Raw genomic sequence first — 20,016 nt, 5'->3', positions numbered from 1 at the left:
TGGAGGGGCGGGGAAACCCGTATTATCGAAACAAGATGGACGTCCATCTTTCGTTTCAATCATACGGTCAGGGATGCCCAAATCTTGAAATTTAGGTCGTCCTTAGAGATGGTCGTCCCTAGACTTGGTCGTTTCTGATTTTCGGCGATAATGAAAACCAAGGACACCCATCTCAGAAACGACCAAATGCAAGCCCTTTGGTCATGGGAGAAGCCAGCATTTGTAGTGCACTGGTCCCCCTGACATGCCAGGACACCAATCGGGCACCCAAGGGGGCACTGCGGTGGATTTCATAAATGCTCCCAGGAACATAGCTCCTTACCTTGTGTGCTGAGCCCCCCAAACCCCTCCCCAAAACCCACTACCCACAACTGTACACCACTACCATAGCCCTTATGGATGAAGAGGGGCACCTAGATGTGGGTACAGTGGGTTTGTGGTGGGTTTTGGAGGGCTCGCTGTTTCCTCCACAAACGTAACAGGTAGGGAGGGGGATGGGCCTGGGTCCGCCTGCCTGAAGTGCACTGCACCCACTAAAACTGCTCCAGGTACCTGCATACTGCTGTGATGGAACTGAGTATGTGTTGCTCAGGTTGTGAGCCCTTGAGCCAAGGCCAAGGCCTAGTATAGGTGTTAGGCCAAGGCCGAGGTTGGGCTGAACAGGCACTACACACTACCCTAGCTACCAAGCCCTGCACACACACACAGCAACCAATTTGCACCTCCAGAAAAGGGAAGATAGGGCATACAGGCGGGCCTCACGGCCTATTGGGAACCCATTTACTCTGAATTCAAGCAGGTGGGCCTCACAGCCAAACCGGAACCGACTCATACATAGGGAGGGGAGAAAGGAAGCACACACAGAAACACGTCAAGCAGAACCCCACGGCACATACAGGAAATGAGGGACTACAAAATAAAGATACTGTAGGCGGAGACCCTTAGCAGACAGGGAAAGAAAAAGACAGCAAAAATGGAGTGTGGTGCCTAACACACACACCCAGCACAGAAAAGGAATAGTGCTCAGCAATACAGACGATAGTTACAGCAAAACAAGAACTAGAATGATCACAAGGGAAGACTGCACTAAGCAGACAACTGCCAGAAGCAGGGAAACTCTGCAGACAAAGGGTTAAACCAAGCTCTGAATGCACAGCTGCCCCAGGCAGGGAACACTACAATACTAAATGTTTATTTACTAACATTCTTTCCACTACTCATGATGTATTGTAAGCCACTTTGAGCCTGCAAAGAGGTGGGATAAGGTGGGATACAAATGCAACAAATAATAATAATAATAACACTGCAGATAAAGGGTTAAACCAAAGTAGAGAGTTGCACGGGGACAGAAATCCCCACCTGTTCCTGCTGGAATCTCACCCGTTCCCACCCGTCTCCACTGGAATCTTACCCAACCCCACCCATCCCCGCAAACATTTAACCCATCCTAACCCGTCCCCGCAAGAATTTAACCCATCCCCACCCATCCCCGTAAGAATTTAATAGTACATAAAAGAAAATTCCAGTCAGCTCCCTCAGTCTCTCTCTGGATTTGAGCCGCAGCACTGTAGACTAGGATGGAATGGAAGCTGAAACTTAGAACATTCTGATGTGGACATGTAAGATTTGTCTTTGATTTCTGGCACTGTGTGCTGAGAGGTCACCACATGCACGCGCCAGTAGGTCAGGTGACTACCGATGCTCATGCCTGTGTCAGAGCTGAGGTCTGTGCATCAGCCCAGGAGCAAAGAGGATTAATTGTAACATAGTAAGTGACAGCAAATAAAGACCTGAACGGTCCATCCAGTCTGCCAAATAGTCACACTCATTATCAATTCATGATTAAATCAACGAGTGTGATATTATATACTTGATTATGGTCTTTCTTTTGTGTTTCTGGAACATAGACCATAGAAGTCTATCTGGCCTATCCTTATGTTCCAACTGCTGGAGTTGTCGTTGAAGCCCACTCCAGTCTATTCGTCTTCTCATTTGTGGTACACAGACCGTAAAACTCTGTCCAGCACTGTCCTTATGTTCCAGCCACTGAAGTTGCTATCTAAACCCTTTCTAGCCCATCCTAAACCAGACTGCCATATATTAAACACAGACCATACAAGTCTGCCTGGTATCGGTCCTAGTTACTCACAGCCAGAGTCGCCATCTAAGCATCACTTGACACATCCACACACACATGCAGCCATTGAAGGTTAGGTTTTTTATAACTTCCATTTTCTAATTAGAGATCCTCTGTGTTCATCCCAAGCCTTTTTGAATTCCATCATCATTTGTGTCTCTACCACCTCCTTAATGGAAGACTTTCCACATTTGTGCTGTTAAAGCAAGGAGAAGGAGGAGACAGCACTCAAAGAACTTGGTACTCGGTAGATGAGAAGCTGGTGCAGTGCAGCCTACGCTTCTGCGGGAACCCCGCAGAACTGCTTCCGTCCCTGCTGCCTTCCCTTCTCTCTCAGCTCTGCCTCTGGTCACACCCTCATTTCCTGTTTCCACAAGGATGGGACCAGAGGCAGAGAGAGAAGGGAAGGCAGGCTGAAGCGCCGAGTCTGCTTGCCTTTCACTGCTGCCGCCGGACCCCGAGGTAAGAACTTTTAAATTCAGGGCGGCATGCAGGAAGGCGATGGGCAGGCGAAGGACTGGGAGAAGAGGGCGGCCAGCGCAGGTCGGGCTAGCACTCGGAGGAGAGGGAGGGAGGGGGGCCTGGAACTCAGAGGAGAGGGAGAGAGAGGGGGCCTGGAACTCGGAGGAGAGGGAGGGGTCCTGGAACACAGATGAGGGGGGGAGGGAGGGGGCCAGGCTGGAACTCAGAGGGAGAGGGGGAGGGAGGGAGGGGGGCCTGGAACTCAGAGGAGAGGGAGAGGTTCTGGAACTCGGATATGTGGGGGAGGGAGGGGGCCAAGCTGGAACTCAGAGAGGAGGGGCAAGGAACTCGGAGGAGAGGGGTGAAGGAGGGGGACCTGGAACACGGAGAAGGAGGGAGGGGGGCCTGGAACTCGGAGGAGACAGAGGGGGGCCTGGAACTCGGAGGAGAGAGAAGGAGGGAGGCCTGGAACCTGGAACTCAGAGGAGAGGGAGGCATGGAACTCGGATGAGAGGGGGGAGGGAGGGGGCCAAGCTGGAACTCGGAGGATAACCTTGCTAGCACCCGTTTCATTTGTGTGAGAAACTAGTTATAAATAAAAACACAATAATATTAAAATTAGTGATAAACTTAAAACAGATACACTTGTGAAAAATGGTCATAAAGCAATATGTGTAACAAAGGCACACATTTACAGAAAGATATTAGAGATATAATCGTATACTAAAATTGGACATTGAAAACTGAAAGAAAAAAATGACAGCCACAATTCTTCAGTGCATGAAGATAAAATATAAAATGAACATGAATAGTACAATAACCAGAGTAAAAAACTGAACTGCAAACGCTCACCGTCTGACTTCAAAAGTCCATCATAAACATACTCAGCATTTCAGTTAGAAGCAACAATAAAATCCTTGTCCTTATGAAATAATAAAATAAATGAACAAAATCAAATGAGTGCAATAAAGTTTCCTAATATTAGCAATACATAAGTATTGCCATTCTGGGACAGACCAAAGATCCATCAAGCCCAGCATCCTGTTTCCAACAGTGGCCAATACAGGTCACAAGTACCTGGCAAGATCCCAAAAAAGTGCAATACATTTTATGTTATTTGTCCTAGAAATAAGCAGTGGAAGCCATTCAAACCTTTTTTTTAAACCCCGCTAAGCTAACTGCTTGTACCACATTCTCTGGCAACGAATTCCAGAGCTTAATTACACATTGAGTGAAGAAAACTTTTCTCCAATTCGTTTTAAATTTACTACTTTGTTGCTTCATTTTTTGTCCCCTAGTCCTAATATTTTTGGAAAGAGTAAACAAGCAATTCACATCTACCCATTCCACTCCACTCATTAATAGATAGAAACAATGACTGATTAAAAATAAAAAATATAGTAGGTAAAACTAAATCAAATTTAAATAAGGACATATCATATGCAGACCTTTAATTAGTGGAGACAGAATATATGTCAGCATAAAGTCTCTCTATGTGTTACTGACAAAACTGCTACCTGGCATAAGTGGCAGACTCAATTGATAAGTACGCTGGCTCCAAATTTGTTGGATTATTTGTAGTAAATAATTAGCAGATCTTAGTACACACAGCTTCAGCTTTAGAAATGTTAATTTCTTTCTTCATCTCTCTCTCATACACCCCTGAATAATTCACTGCTGAGTCACTTTAAAGTTGAAGTAACAAAACATCTGTTTACTCACAGTTTGCAGTTAGATTATAATCAGACAGGCTTATATATACATATTACTATACATTTGTATTATCAGCTCCTTCCATGTGCTTAGATGGTAATGGATGCTCACACCACCATAGATCCTCTCAGGTTAGGAGAGATCATGAGCTCCATGTGCTCCATGTGCTTCATCTAACCCCCACAGGAAGTTGCATAGCTGTGTGACCTCTCTAACTAATTCACATCAGAGGTCACAGAGTAATCACAGAGAAATAATAGGTGACAGGCAATGCATGTAAAATACAATTACATTCCAACAAACCCCTTCTCATGCATAACTGTCATGCAATTATTTATTCATACAAAGTCCAAGCTTTATACGCAGATTCACAAAATGTTCTCTGGGTAACGGTTTGGTCATGATGTCAGCTGTCATCTCACTGGTGTGACAATAGTGTAGACTGATGACCCCTTCTTTTGCCAACTCTCGCACGTTGTGGTATTTCGTTGCGATGTGCTTGGTGCGTGACTGAACCTTGTCATTCTGTGACAGTCGGATGCAGCTCTGATTATCTTCCATTATCTGGATTGGTCTCTTTTCAGCTATTCCGAAATCCAGCAAAAGTTTTTCAATCCACATCAGTTCTCTGCACGCTTCCGATACGGCCACATATTCAGCTTCTGTAGAAGACAAACTCACAATACTTTGTTTATGACTGGCCCATGAAATTTGTACATTTCCATACATAAACACATATCCACTTGTGGATTTATAATCAGAATGATCCCCTGCCCAATCTGAATCACAGTAACATATTAGTTTTGGATTACTATTGGCTGAAATCTTTAATTTACAATCAATGGTACCCTTTAAATACCTTACCATCCTTTTAACTGCAGTCCAATCTGATTTGGTAGGTGAGCTGACCCTTCTGCTCAAAATTCCTACTGCATTTGCTATATCAGCCCTGTATGTGGTAGCTAGATATAAAAGCTTACCTATGGCTGATCTATATTGGATGTTATCTGGTAAAGGTTCTCTTACTGTTTCATCCTTCAGAAAATCAGTGATCATGGGAGTGCTTACAACTTGGGCATCTTGCATACCTAAACTTTCAATAAGCTCATTTATTTTCTGCTTCTGGCTTAGAAGATAAGAACCATCATTTTGTTTCTCAATTTCTATACCAAGATAGTATGACACATTACCCAGTTCTTTTATCTCAACATTGTGGTTTAAACACTTTACAATGTCCTTGTACTCTTGCTCACTTTTGCTTGCAATGAGCAGATCATCAACAAAAGCTAAAATGTATGCATATTGTCCATTTGTGCACCTAGTGTACAAGCATTTATCTGCTTCACCTTGCTTAAATCCTAAATTTGTCAATATTTCATGCAATTTATCATTCCAACATTTTGCACTTTGCTTTAATCCATAAAGACCTTTGTTTAATTTACACACTAGCTGTCTTTGTTTTGTATTTATGAAACCTGTTGGCTGTTCCATGTACAAGTCTTCAGTTATATCTCCGTGAAGAAACGCTGTTTTCACATCAATGTGTTTGACTTGCATGCCTTTTGAGACTGCAATGCTCAGAAGTGTTCTAATTGTCGTGTGTTTCACTACAGGTGCAAACACTTCATCAAAATCTTCTCCATATTTTTGAAGATATCCCTTTGCCACTAATCTGGCTTTATACCTTTCCACTTTTCCTTGTGCATTCCTTTTTAACTTGAATACCCATTTGCATCCTATAGCTTTCTTGCCAGGAGGTAATTTTGTAAGAATCCAAGTATTATTTTTATCCAATGCATCAATTTCTTCTTGTGCAGCTTTATGCCATTCAGCAGCTTCTTCTGCTGGCATTTTCTCAATCTCATCCCATGTTAAGGGCTCTTGAGCTTCTGCTGACTTTGTTAGGTAAGACAGTCTTGGGGGTGGAACACCTTTGTTTTCCCTGGATGAGCGTCTGACAACAGGTTGGTCTGACCTTTCCGCATCCTCAAAATCTGAGAGTCCTTCTCCAATTGATTCCCCTTCTCCAACTGTACTGTCTTCTTCAATGATCCTTTCTGTGTCTGCTTCCTCTGCCTGTTCCTCGTTAGATACAGGTGAGTTGCTTTCAGACATCTGCCTTGGTATGGCATTTATATACACTGGCATGTCTATTATGGTTCTAGTTTCATATTCTGGATGATAAGGCTCATCTGGGATAATCCAGCCTTTATCAACCCTCTTGTTTTCATCAAAATATGTAACATGTCTTATGCCAACAATGCCAGTTTTCAGATTCAAAATTCTATATCCTTTGTGTCCTGGAGCATAGCCAACTAAAATGCCCCTTTCTGTTGTGGAATCCAGCTTATGCCTTCTTTGCTTTGGTACATGAGCATATGCTGTACTTCCAAATGTTCTTATGTGTGACAGGTTTGGCTTCCTACCATGCCATGTCTCATGTGGTGTGCGCTCAGCGCCTTTAGTTGGCATTCTGTTTTGTAGGTACACTGCTGTGAGAATGGCTTCCCCCCATAGTCTTTTAGGGAGATTGCTATCTGACAGCATACATCTGGTCATTTCCACAAGTGACCTAAATTTTCTCTCTGCAACAGAATTTTGCTCTGGTGTGTAAGCTACTGTTGTGATATGTTGAATGCCTTCTTGTTCTAGAAATGTGCACATGCTTTGTGAAGTGAACTCACCACCATTGTCGGTCTGAAGAACCTTTGGTTTTCTTTCAAATTTATTGCTCACCATGGCTACGTATTTCTTCAGCATGTCTGTGACTTGACTTTTCTCTTTCAGCAAATAGGCCACACAATATCTAGAGAAATCATCCAAGAATATTAGCACAAATCTGTTATTTCCCAATGATGGGATATTAAACGGTCCACATAAGTCACTGTGTATTAAGTCCAGCACTTTATTACTCCTATTTCCTGTGTATGCAGGAAATGAGGATCTTACACCTTTTTGAGTAACACAGTCTATGCATTTCTCCATTTTACCAGCATCTGCACTTATCTGAATGCCGGTGGCCAGTTGCTTACTGTAAAGATCCTGGATCACCTTAGAATCACGATGTCCCAGGCGGCGGTGCCAGATTTCCAGACTACATTTACCATCATTCTTCCTTACTTGCGCCATATGTGAGGCTTCACCTGAAATGTTCAGCTTATAAACATCATTATGCATAAAAGCTTCAGCATACACTTTATCATTTTTAGAGATTGTGCACTTACTGTTTTCAAAATGAATCACAAATCCCTTCTTATCTAATGTAGATACACTAAGCATATTGCAAACTGCTTGGGGAATATACAAGACATCACTTACAGGAATTTCTTTAACTTCGTTAGACACTTTGCATTTTAAGAATCCAATACCTTTTGCTTGGATCTTAGCAGTCCCTGCGTTTGCAGTTTTAAGAATACCTTCCTCTGGACACATTTCCTGAAAGAAATCCTTACAATTGGTTAAATGGCATGTGCTCCCTGAATCCAAAATCCAAGTACTTTCATTTGAATTATTATTTACCATAGTCAAAGATTTTTCTGCCATTAGAAAGCCCTTGTGTTTATCTTTGTCCTTCATACATTTCCTGGTTTGAAAATTCTTTAGTTCCATTGGCTTAGGTGAGCTAGAGGGAGTGTTTTGTGTTTCCTTACACCATTTAGATACATGTCCCTCCTTTCCACATGAGTAGCAAATCAGCTTGCCCTTGGGTGGAGTTTTCCCATAGCTCCGCCTTCCTCTGTTCTTTGCCAAGAAATTTGTTTCATTTCTCTCTGACTTGCTTTGAGAACACATCTCCTCAGAATCATTTATTATGCATTCCTGCCTTAGTTTTGATGTTGTCTGTTCAAAAGATTGCCCTTCAATGGCCTCATTTACAGACCTAAAAACATTAAACTTCTTTGATAGTGAGGTAAAAAGAAATGCTCTTTTCAATGCATCACACATGGGAATTCCTGAAAGTTCTAGCTTTTGAAATGAAGACATAAGATGCATAATGTGATCATTACATTTACTTTTATCCCTTAATTTGGTTTCATTCAACTCTGCCAGCCAAATTGGTTGCTGCTTTGCATATGTAGTTGCATACATAGTTCTCAGTTTATATAAAATGTCCTTTGGTGTATCTTTTCCCTCCACTAATATGGCTTGTTTCTCTGAGAGAGCTTCCAAAAGCATGCACTTCACATAATAGTTTGCATTGTCCCATTCAGCCATATTTTCATCTGTTCTGTCTTGGTCTAAGCATATATCTAATCTTTTTGCTCGAAGGAAACATATGAATCTTAATTCCCACTGCTGATAATTAAACTCAGTTAATCTAGGCACCTTGAGAGAATAGAAAAATGGTGAATTTCCTCCCTCAGCCATTTTCTTAGCCTTCTGTCTGCTGTGTGGGGGGAGAGAGAGACAGACTGAATCTTTCCTTTAAAACTTAAGAGAAAAATGTGGCCTTTTTTCTGCCTGGTAATATTTCTCTTCTTTTTCAATTCCTGGACCCTGGGCCCATAACCCTTTTGTTGGATTATTTGTAGTAAATAATTAGCAGATCTTAGTACACACAGCTTCAGCTTTAGAAATGTTAATTTCTTTCTTCATCTCTCTCTCATACACCCCTGAATAATTCACTGCTGAGTCACTTTAAAGTTGAAGTAACAAAACATCTGTTTACTCACAGTTTGCAGTTAGATTATAATCAGACAGGCTTATATATACATATTACTATACATTTGTATTATCAGCTCCTTCCATGTGCTTAGATGGTAATGGATGCTCACACCACCATAGATCCTCTCAGGTTAGGAGAGATCATGAGCTCCATGTGCTCCATGTGCTTCATCTAACCCCCACAGGAAGTTGCATAGCTGTGTGACCTCTCTAACTAATTCACATCAGAGGTCACAGAGTAATCACAGAGAAATAATAGGTGACAGGCAATGCATGTAAAATACAATTACATTCCAACAAAATTAACATAAAATATATTCTGATTAATCAAGTCAATCTCATCCTAAAAAATTTTTTTGTTCGTACTCCAGTGTAACAAACTGACCTCAAGTGGAAATAACAGTAATGTGGCTGCTACCGCATCATGGGGCCCTTTTACAAAGCACGCCAAAAGGTGGCCTGCGGTAGTGTGGGCTTATGTATTGGACGTGCACTGGACCATTTCTCCACCACATCTGGGAAAAGGGGGGGGTTTGGGGCCGGGAAATGGACGTGCGGCAAAATAAAAACCAACACACATCTATTTATGGCCTGAGTCCTTAATACCACCCATTGACTTAGCAGTAAGGGTTCGTGCGTTATCTGAGCAGTAAACATCCAGCACACACCAACTGCCAATTACCGCCGGGAACGCCCCCGCAGTAGAAAATTATTTTCTAACACATATTTTTGGCACGAGTCAAATTTGGAATTACCGCCCAGGGCATACGGTAGCCGGACGGTAATGCCAATTTGGCACATGCTAGATGCGCATAGGACCTTACATGCCTTTGTAGAAGGGCTCCTAAGATAGCAAACTTTAAAAACGCCAATCATATACTCTGTTTTCATATCAATAGAATGATTACAGAAGCCTAAAGTATAAAACAATTTACAAAAAAATAAAGAAAACGTGTATACCAGCTCGTTAGTGTCAGAAACTAACTTTGTATGGTTTTACTTTAGTATAGAGAATTATTCTCAAACAAGAATAAATTGTCATATAAAGGTGGTAAAATTAAAGAGCGTCAGTCATATACTCTGTGTTTCCATATCAGTATAATGTTTACCACACCAAAAAATGCAGAAAAAAAGTTAACCAATCAATGATAAAGTGGCAGAAACATTATATGAAGCAACATGCAAATATCAAAAATTAACTTTGTAGTCTAGGCGCTAATTATGCCTCCGTACCATACTATACTATCTGATTGCATCGACCGTGTGAGCTTATGAAAGGATAAAATCCTGCACAGAACATAAAATCAAAAGAACTTACCCAAGGCTGTGTAAAAATACTGATGGCGATGCCAACTGAAGGTGGGGGGGGGGGGTGAAGAAGGGCCGCTAGACCACCAGGTGGGGGGATTAACTGCGGCCCACTGGGCCACCAGGGACATCTGAGGGGATGCTGGGGGATAGGAGGGCTAGAGACCCACCGAATCTTCAGCCCCCCAAACTTGTGTCTAGGGGGGTCGGGCGAACCAGAGGTCCACCAGACCTCCAGCCCCTGTTTTGCTTGGCTCAGGGTGGGGGTAGTTAGGGTCTGGTGGTCCCATGGACCTCTGGCCCTTGTGTTTGACAGGTCTGGGTTTTTGACAGCCCTGGTGAGTGGCACTTATCCAGGCAGCGAGTGTGCAAACCACCAGGGTGCAAAGGGTTTAACTTTTGCAAAGGACACACACACACACCTCTCCCCCCCCCCCCCCCCCCCCAGGGACCTGCATACTACTGCGATGGACCTCAGTATGATATTTGAGGCTGGCAAAAAAAAGTTTTTAAAGTTGTTTTTTTCAGGGTGGGAGGGAGTTAGTCACCACTGGTGGTGTGAGGAAAGTCATCCCCGATTCCCTCCGGTGGTCATCTGGTCAGTTCGGACACCTTTTTGACGCTTGGTCGTAAGGAAAAATGGACCAAGTAAAGTCGGCCAAGTGCTCGTCAGGGACGCCCTCCTTTTTTCCATTATCGCTCGAGGACACCCATCTGTTAGGCACATCCCAGTCCCGCCTTTGCTACGCCTCTGACACGCCCCTGGGAACTTTGGTCATCCCACGACGGGAAGCAGTTGGGGACGCCCAAAATCGTCTTTCGAATATGCTGACTTGGGCAACCCTGAGAGAATGATGCCCATCCCCCGATTTCTGTCAAAAGATGGGCGCCCTTCTCTTTCGAAAATAAGCTTGAGAGTGAAAGTTGTATAGGGCTAATGTTGTGGGTTGGGAAGCTTAGGGTTCTACGATTATTTGATTAATTTGAAATATTAGTTAGCTGCCACAAAAAGTAACTCGCTAAGGCAGAACACATTTAAAAGTGTGCACTCATCAAGGAAGTTAGGGTTGTTTTTTTTATTGTGTTGGTTGGAGATAGGTTAGTAGGAAAAAAAAACTGGAAGAAAGTCAACGCTGGAGATCATCACCTGGAAGAAAAGGCACCCACCATTCAAGAGAGCCAGAGGGAAAACAGAACAGCTAAGTGACTGAAAATATTAAAGATGTGCACATAAGAGAAAATAGTAAAGGAAAGCTGAACAATAAATGAGAGATAACTAAAAGAGAAAAAGGGAGTAGGGGGAAACTTACCTATTGAGATCCTTGAAGGTCTCCGTAAATCTGAAAGATTAGAGACAAGAAACTTTAAAGAATCTAGTGTTTTCCAAAATTGAATGTGCTTCAATGATTTATGTGACTAATATTTATACTTTTCTGAAAACGCTCTCAATGTTTCTAGAGACTAAACTGATTGGTGTAGCAAACCTGTAATTGAAATATATATGTTAAATATGCACGTTGGTAAAATTCAACTGATTGTTAATTAACATTTAACTATAATTCAAATATATATATATATATTTTTTTTTCTTTTCATTGTTAAATTCCCTGGTTGGTGTTGAGTCATTTTGGGGAAACACTGTGACATATTTGGTACCATCATTGTAATACCTTGCTCTGCCACCAGGGGTTTTACATAAGTTAAAGGAGATCTGGCAACCAAAACGTAAATAAATGTACATTTAATTTATTGTGAAATGCTGCATAAATTAAACCACCCTAATGACATGCAGTGCATATGTGTGTTTTCTTCTCAGAATGCCCGTGTCCGGAGACAAGTAAGAAGTGCAAGTAGCAGCATCATACCTGGCACAAGAAACAATCGAAGAAAGTGCAAACAAAATAGGAACAGACAATGTATAAAGATTAAAGAAAAAAAGCCAGAGGAAGGAGAAGAAGATTCATTTAATCCTGGCTCTTTGACTAGCATTGCAGGAGTCCCAAACTTTAATCCTGGCTCTTTTTCTCTCCTTTCAAGCATAGATATACCACTACTTACTGAGGTGGAGGATTCTATAAATGGTGCCTAAAAAATCAGCAGCAAAAAAAAGCACATAGTGGTATTCTGTAAACCGCGCCTAAAGTTAGGTGTGGTTTATAGAACAGCACTTAAGTCCAGGGTTTGCGACTATGTTTAGGCATGGCCATTTGCACCAATGAAAACGTGGGGCAAATGCCGGCGTCTAAATTTAGGCACAGAGCTAGGGTTACCATATGGCTCCAGAAAAAGGAGGACAAATTGAGCCAGTCTGGGTTTTACTTCCAGTGCTTTCAATGGAAACAAAACCCGGACTGGATCAATGTGTCCTCCTTTTTCTGGAGCCATATGGTAACCCTACACAGAGCCCCCCTTATTCTAAAATTACATGCGTAACTGAAAACCAAGCCCAGGTCTGCCCCAAACTGCCCATGACCCTCCCATTTCTGCATCCTCTTTTCCAGCACGCACCTAAATTTATGCACATGCATGTTAATTGAATCTAATTAGTTCCAATAATTGCTTGTTGAAAAGCCAATTATTGGCGCTAATTAGCTTGTTATTCAATTAAAATGTGTGCAAAACTTTGGGCACATACCCAATTTGCACATGCATCTTATAGTGTGTTTTATAGAATTAGAAGGTAAATAACTTTAGAATTAGCAACTGCAGCAATTCTTTTGGGACAGACATATTCAGTCCTGCTTTTATCACAAGCCAGGTCAGCTTGATCACTGAGTGATTTTGTTTTTCACATAAAGCCCCACTTTACTGCCCTGCCATTTAGCCCCTACTAACTTATATAAATAAGGCCCCACAATGAGTCTCTGTACCTGGACCTGCATCCCGCTGCATCCTCCACGAGTCATCCCTGATCCCATGCATACCTACCTGAAAAAACACAGGGCTAGATTAATCTGTCCTCAGTTCCCCAGGATCAAAGTCCACCACCCTAACCACTAGGCCACTCCTCCACTCCGATTCCCACTTCAGGAACAGGCAGCTCCTTGTGACTCTGAGCAAGTCACTTAACCCTCCATTGACCCATGTAAGCCGCATTGAGCCTGCCATGAGTGGGAAAGTGCGGGGTACAAATGTAATAAAATAGATACTATTGGAGATTCTACATGGAATGTTGCTACATTCCATGTAGAAGGCAACATTCCATGTAGAAGGCTGCGCAGGCTTCTGTTTCTGTGAGTCTGACGTCCTGCACATACGTGCAGGACGTCAGACTCACAGAAGCCTGCGCGGCGACATTGGTGATCTGCAAGGGCCGACTTCTACATGGAATGTTGCTAGTGGAATAGCAACATTCCATGTAGAATCTCAAATAGTAGCAACAGTGGAGGAGTGGCCTAGTGGTTAGGGTGGTGGACTTGGGTCCTGAGGAACTGAGTTCAATTCCCACTTCAGGCACAGGCAGCTCCTTGTGACTCTGAGCAAGCCACTTAACCCTCCATTGACCCACATAAGCTGCATTGAGCCTGCCATGAGTGGGAAAGTGCAGGGTACAAATGTAACAAAAATAAATAAAATTAATCTGTCCTGAAAAAATAGAGGCTACTACTATCCATGGCTATTATCCTTGTAGCTTCTTCTATTTCTGTTGTGATTTGCATGAGGAATTTTTTTTATGATTGTAGTGCACTAGAGGCCTTTTGGATGGTAAGAATGTTAGTCGACAAGCCGCTTTTGCCATAATTTGGGGTACAGCCATTTACTTTGCCAGATAAATTGTAAGGTTTATTCCAATGCAGAAGAGAAGGATAACATTTTACCCTAAATGTAATTTAAAGTTATAAATTCAAACTAAAATGGAGCCAGATAGCCTGTAGCTATCCTGCTGTAGTCCCAGTCATTATTGGGTAACTGTTTGCAGACATGCTACAAGTTCTCCACCTTTTTTAAGTGAATGAGGCCTTAGAAGACACGTGTTACATGCAGTTTGGGAAGCCAGGATAGAATTGGGCTGATGGAATCCTTTCCAATCCCTCTCCCTGTGAATGCGCATGTGTGTGTCTTGCCTGGAGGGAACTGAGGAAAGGCAGTTTAAATAGCGCATTTCTCAAACATTCTGTTGGTTTGGAGAGAATAATTAAATTAAATTAGATACCACTTAATTGAAAGCATGCCTTTTACATTTAAGCCAGAGGGCAGGTCTTTAGAAAGGGAACAGGTATTGTTGAGCTTCTCTTCTGTATCAATCCCTGATGAGGCTGCACCTTCACTATTTACTTAGATTTTACTCACACTCAGTGGCGATCCTAGCCTGCATGACACCCGGGGCGGATCGCTGATGCGCCCCCCCCCCCCGGCGAAATGACACCCCCCCTGGGTGCACGCCACTGGGGGGGGGTGCCACGGCGCACGCCTGTCAGCTGAGTTCGCTAACTTCGCTGCAGCTCCCTCTGCCCCGGCCGGAACAGGAAGTAACCTGTTCCGGGGCAGAGGGAGCTGCAGTGAAGTTAGTGAATTCAGCTGACAGGTGCGCGCGCGGCACCCCCCCCCAGCGGCGTGCACCCAGGGCAGACCGCCCCCACCACCCCACCCCCCCTTGGTACGCCACTGCTCACACTTTTTTTCAGTAGTAACTGAAAGTGAGTTACATTCAGGTGCGTTGGGTATTTCCCCATCCCTGGAGGGCTCATAATCTAAGTTTATACCTGAGGCAATGGAGGGTTAAGTGATTTGCCCCAGATCACAAGAAACACCAGTGGGATTTGAACGGGCCACCTCTGAATATCAAGACCAGTACTCTAACCACTAGGCCGCTCCTCTACTCAGTGTAACTCTGGTAATTTCATCTCAAAAAAGAAAAAAAAAATTTTTAAGTCCGTGTTTCAACAATTTTTATTGATGATTCAGCAAAGATAACATTACAATGAGGAAAGTACTCGTAAGCAATTATAATTCAATGCTCGTAACATGAGCAAGATACACCTAACAGCAAACAGCAAACTTATCATCAAATTTTTAAAAGGTTACAGCAAAAACCCCTCCCCCCCAACAGCAAAAACCCCTCCCCCCCAACCGCCCCCTTCCTAAATCTTTTAGGTTCAACTATTGTTATTTATGACAAGCAAAGAAACCAGTATCAGCTAAACAAAACCAAGATATTATAAATAGTCATCACGCCTATAACATTTCCTCTCCCCCCCACCCTTACCCTACGATAATCCCCCAATTACAAGATATTACACCTTTAATATAAAAAAGGGGGGGAATGAAAAATAAGAGGGGGGGAAGGACTTCCCAGCATGAGCAGCACGGAACATCTCCTATACCGAAGCACTCAGCCCTACTCAGAATTTATTCAAAATCAAACTTCTGGCCCTATGTGGGAGAGACTGTATATATACTTCCCATATGGCCAAGAACGTCTTCCTCCCCCTAGGAGAACATTGAGCTTGTCTCTGTTCCAACAGTATTAATGCATGTAACCTATTCCTCCAGGCCCAATATGAAGGTGCAGCTTCGCCTATCCAGGCCCCTAGAATAACCCGCTTACCCAACACTGCTGCTTTCCAAAGCAGAAGAACGCTGTTAAAAATAGCAACATGAAAAGATTTATATTTGTCTAAAAGCAAGCCTGCAGGCATGAATGGCAGAGTGCATTCACAAAGCTCCTCAAAATAATGCAGAATGGCTTTCCAAAATAGTTTTATCTTCGAGCATTCCCAGAAAGCATGAGAAAAAGTATTATTATCTTGATTGCATTTCGGGCAGACTGGTGTTCCCATCCCCTCCTATCTAGAAAATTCTTGATGTACCGCCTTTCTGTGGTACATCCAAAGCAGTTTACATATTACATACAGGTACAGTAGTTATTTTCCCTGACCCTAGTGGGTTCACAATGTAAGGGTATTTTTTTTTTAACCTGGGTCAGTGGATGGTTAAGTGACTTGCCCAAGGTCACAAGAAACTGAAGTGGAAATCAAACCCAGTTACCCTAGTTCTCAGCCCACTGCACTAACCATTAGGAGACTATACACATAGCACCCAGTATCAACTACATGGATTCAGTGGTTTGGAGTCCAGGAGCAGCCCAAGACAATCTGCCGCTTGTGGCAGAAAATGAGCTGCCGCACCGGCTTTTCCACTGCCGCCCCCACCCTTTCCTCCCCAACCCTCGTTCCCAAAATTACCTTTTCTATTCTCCCATAAACTGCCCTGCCGCAGGTCCAGCTCCTTCTCTCTACAGCGGGTGGCCTGCCTCTCTGATGTAATTCCCTGTTTCCTCAGAGGTGGGCCACCCACAGTAGAGAGAAGGGGCCGGGACTGGCGGCAGGGCAGCCTACAGGAGTTGCTGCCTTCTTTTGAACAACAAGAAAAGAAAAGAAAAAGGTCATTTCAGCGAAAAGGGTTGGGGATGGAAAGGTGGGGAGTGATGCTTCCTCACTAGAGTGCCCCCTAATGGTAGGGTCAGCACTGTTGGTGTCACAATAAATAGCAACTATTAAGAAAGCTATTCAATTTGGTCTCTTGATTTCACAGTAGAATTTAGAATTTATATGTAAGAAAATAAAATACACATCTGAATCACATACATGACCACGGTGCTTATTTTAGATGCATTATTCGCATTTTAGATGTGCATAAACTGAAAGCCATTTATATTGCATATAACTAAAAAATGTGTGTACGGAAAGGGGGTGTGGTGGGGACATGTTCTGAGCAGGACTAGGGTGGGTCAAAAAATAAACGTGAATTCCCCATTTCAGAAGGGGGATACACGCTTATGTCCACAATGATAAATGTTGGGATTTACACCTTTTACACAGAACATCTAGGTGTCAGAAAACTGCTTGTAGTGAGCAGCGCTCCAATGGAGGGATTAGAGGCAGTTAATCCCCCAGTGGCTGATGTATCCCCAGCTGGGAAACTGGCAGGGAATATCAGACTTTGAGGGAGATGCACTAAAGACTCGTTAAAGCCCTTCCCTTACCGATTCCCTTAGCGAATCGGTAAGGAACGGACATGCATCAAGGAAAAGGAATGCAAATGAACTGCTCATTGTAGCTCACTTGCAGTCTCTATTCCATCGGCAAACAGTCGGCCAGCCGGCCGGTCGAGCATGCACAGAGCAGCCAAGCGTTATGCTGGTTGCTCTGCGCATGCCAAGTCACTCAAAAAAAACAACAAAAAAAAAAAGGACGTCCCTGATGAGCACTTGACATATCTTGAGACCTGGAGGGAGGGACGTCCAAAAAGTTTTGATTTTGACGACTAAGTGCTCATCAGGGCCGTCCATACATGGACGTTCTTCACTTTAAAAACGCAAACAAAAAAAGATGTCCCTGAGGAGCACTTGAACAAGCTGGACGTCTTCCTGCAGTTTTTGTGATGGGTGTCCTTCTTGGACGTGTTTCTCTTACCTGCCTGAACTGACCAGAACCACAGTTCTTTCAACAGCCCCTCCAAGACTGTTTTCAGCTTGCGCCCCCCCCCCCCCCCCCACAGGATCGGAACGTGCAAGGACATCCCTCCATCCAGGTCTCTCTCAGCCAATCACAGCGCATTTAGCTGATACTGGGCTAGGTTAGGGAAATCTCCCTGTTGTCTCTATCCCTCAGCATTACTGTCATTCTAGTGACTGACTCCCTAAGGAAATCTCCAGAACTCTATCCTGCAGCAGTGGGACTTTCTAGGGGGTTACAGATGGTTCAGTGAGCATGAGGTGGTTTCTAGTCTTTGTTTCTAGTCTTTTTAAAGACTAACCAGCTCATAATCGAAAGTGAAAGACGCCCGTATTTCGACCCAAATCGGGAGAGAGGCGTCTTTCTCCCGTGGGAGACCAAATCGGTATAATCGAAAGCCGATTTTGGTCATCTTCAACTGCTCTCCGTCGCGGAGGCGAATAAAGATCACAGGGGCGTGTCGGAGGCGTGGCAAAGGCGGGACTGGGGCGTGGTTATCGGCTGAGGAGAGATCACTAACCCCCTCCCACCAAAAAAAAACCCACTTTAAAAACTTTTTTTCCAGCCTGTATGCCAGCCTCAAATGCTGTACCCACCTCCATGACAGCAGAATGTGTTCTATCCTCTGACAGCCTTTCCCTGGTTCTGATGTGGCTCTCAGGTGAGTGTGACACCTTTTCTGTTATGCGCACTGCAGAGTCACATCAGCAATGCATTGTGGTGGGTGTAGGGTATTGGGCTCCGTGATTCCACTAGCTTGTGTTAAATGCTCACGATGTTGGTAGTTGGTAGGCTCTATTCCCATGGTGCTGTTCCCCCTGCTTACTGGGTCAGAGTGTGCCCTGTTTTGTTTCCGGTAGTCCATGAGGTAGTAGTGGCCATTTTTGTAAGCCAGTTTTAGATCCCTTTCACGTGTTAGCTGTTGGAATTTATTGTATTTTACATGCATTGCCTGTCACCTATTATTTCTCTGTGATTACTCTGTGACCTCTGATGTGAATTACTTAGAGAGGTCACACAGCTATGCAACTTCCTGTGGGGGTTAGACACAGCAGACACAGCAGATGCAGCACATGGAGCACATGGAGCTCATGATCTCTCCTAACCTGAGAGGATCTATGGTGGTGTGAGCATCCATTACCATCTAAGCACATGGAAGGAGCTGATAATACAAATGTATAGTAATATGTATATATAAGCCTGTCTGATTATAATCTAACTGCAAACTGTGAGTAAACAGATGTTTTGTTACTTCAACTTTAAAGTGACTCAGCAGTGAATTATTCAGGGGTGAATGAGAGAGAGATGAAGAAAGAAATTAACATTTCTAAAGCTGAAGCTGTGTGTACTAAAATCTGCTAATTATTTACTACAAATAATCCAACAAAAGGGTTATGGGCCCAGGGTCCAGGAATTGAAAAAAGAAGAGAAATATTACCAGGCAGAAAAAAAGGCCACATTTTTCTCTTAAGTTTTAAAGGAAAGATTCAGTCTGTCTCTCTCTCCCCCACACAGCAGACAGAAGGCTAAGAAAATGGCTGAGGGAGGAAATTCACCATTTTTCTATTCTCTCAAGGTGCCTAAATTAACTGAGTTTAATTATCAGCAGTGGGAACTAAGATTCATATGTCTCCTTCGAGCAAAAGGATTACATATATGCTTAGACCAAGACAGAACAGCTGAAAATATGGCTGAATGGGACAATGCAAACTATTATGTGAAGTGCATGCTTTTGGAAGCTCTCTCAGAGAAACAAGCCATATTAGTGGAGGGAAAAGATACACCAAAGGACATTTTATATAAACTGAGAACTATGTATGCAACTACATATGCAAAGCAGCAACCAATTTGGCTGGCAGAGTTGAATGAAACCAAATTAAGGGATAAAAGTAAATGTAATGATCACATTATGCATCTTATGTCTTCATTTCAAAAGCTAGAACTTTCTGGAATTCCCATGTGTGATGCATTGAAAAGAGCATTTCTTTTACCTCACTATCAAAGAAGTTTGATGTTTTTAGGTCTGTAAATGAGGCCATTGAAGGGCAATCTTTTGAACAGGCAACATCAAAACTAAGGCAGGAATGCATAATAAATGATTCTGAGGAGATGTGTTCTCAAAGCAAGTCAGAGAGAAATGAAACAAATTTCTTGGCAAAGAACAGAGGAAGGCGGAGCTATGGGAAAACTCCACCCAAGGGCAAGCTGATTTGCTACTCATGTGGAAAGGAGGGACATGTATCTAAATGGTGTAAGGAAACACAAAACACTCCC

The 20,016-nt window shown here is 43.2% G+C and overlaps 1 protein-coding gene across 1 annotated transcript in view; it reads left to right on the top strand.

Moving 5' to 3' along the window:
• LOC115466518 overlaps positions 1-12,378 on the top strand; it is a 63,225-nt gene extending 50,847 nt beyond the window's left edge. The window contains exon 7 of the mRNA XM_030197840.1: positions 12,102-12,378. Within this exon, the coding sequence (XP_030053700.1) occupies positions 12,102-12,374 (273 nt within the window). The 3' untranslated portion in view covers positions 12,375-12,378. The remainder of the gene's footprint in view (positions 1-12,101) is intronic.
• Positions 12,379-20,016: the final 7,638 nt, after the last annotated feature.

Source organism: Microcaecilia unicolor, chromosome 1, assembly GCF_901765095.1.
Source record: "Microcaecilia unicolor chromosome 1, aMicUni1.1, whole genome shotgun sequence".
Lineage (NCBI taxonomy): Eukaryota > Metazoa > Chordata > Amphibia > Gymnophiona > Siphonopidae > Microcaecilia > Microcaecilia unicolor.
This window is presented reverse-complemented; position numbering and strand designations above follow the sequence as displayed.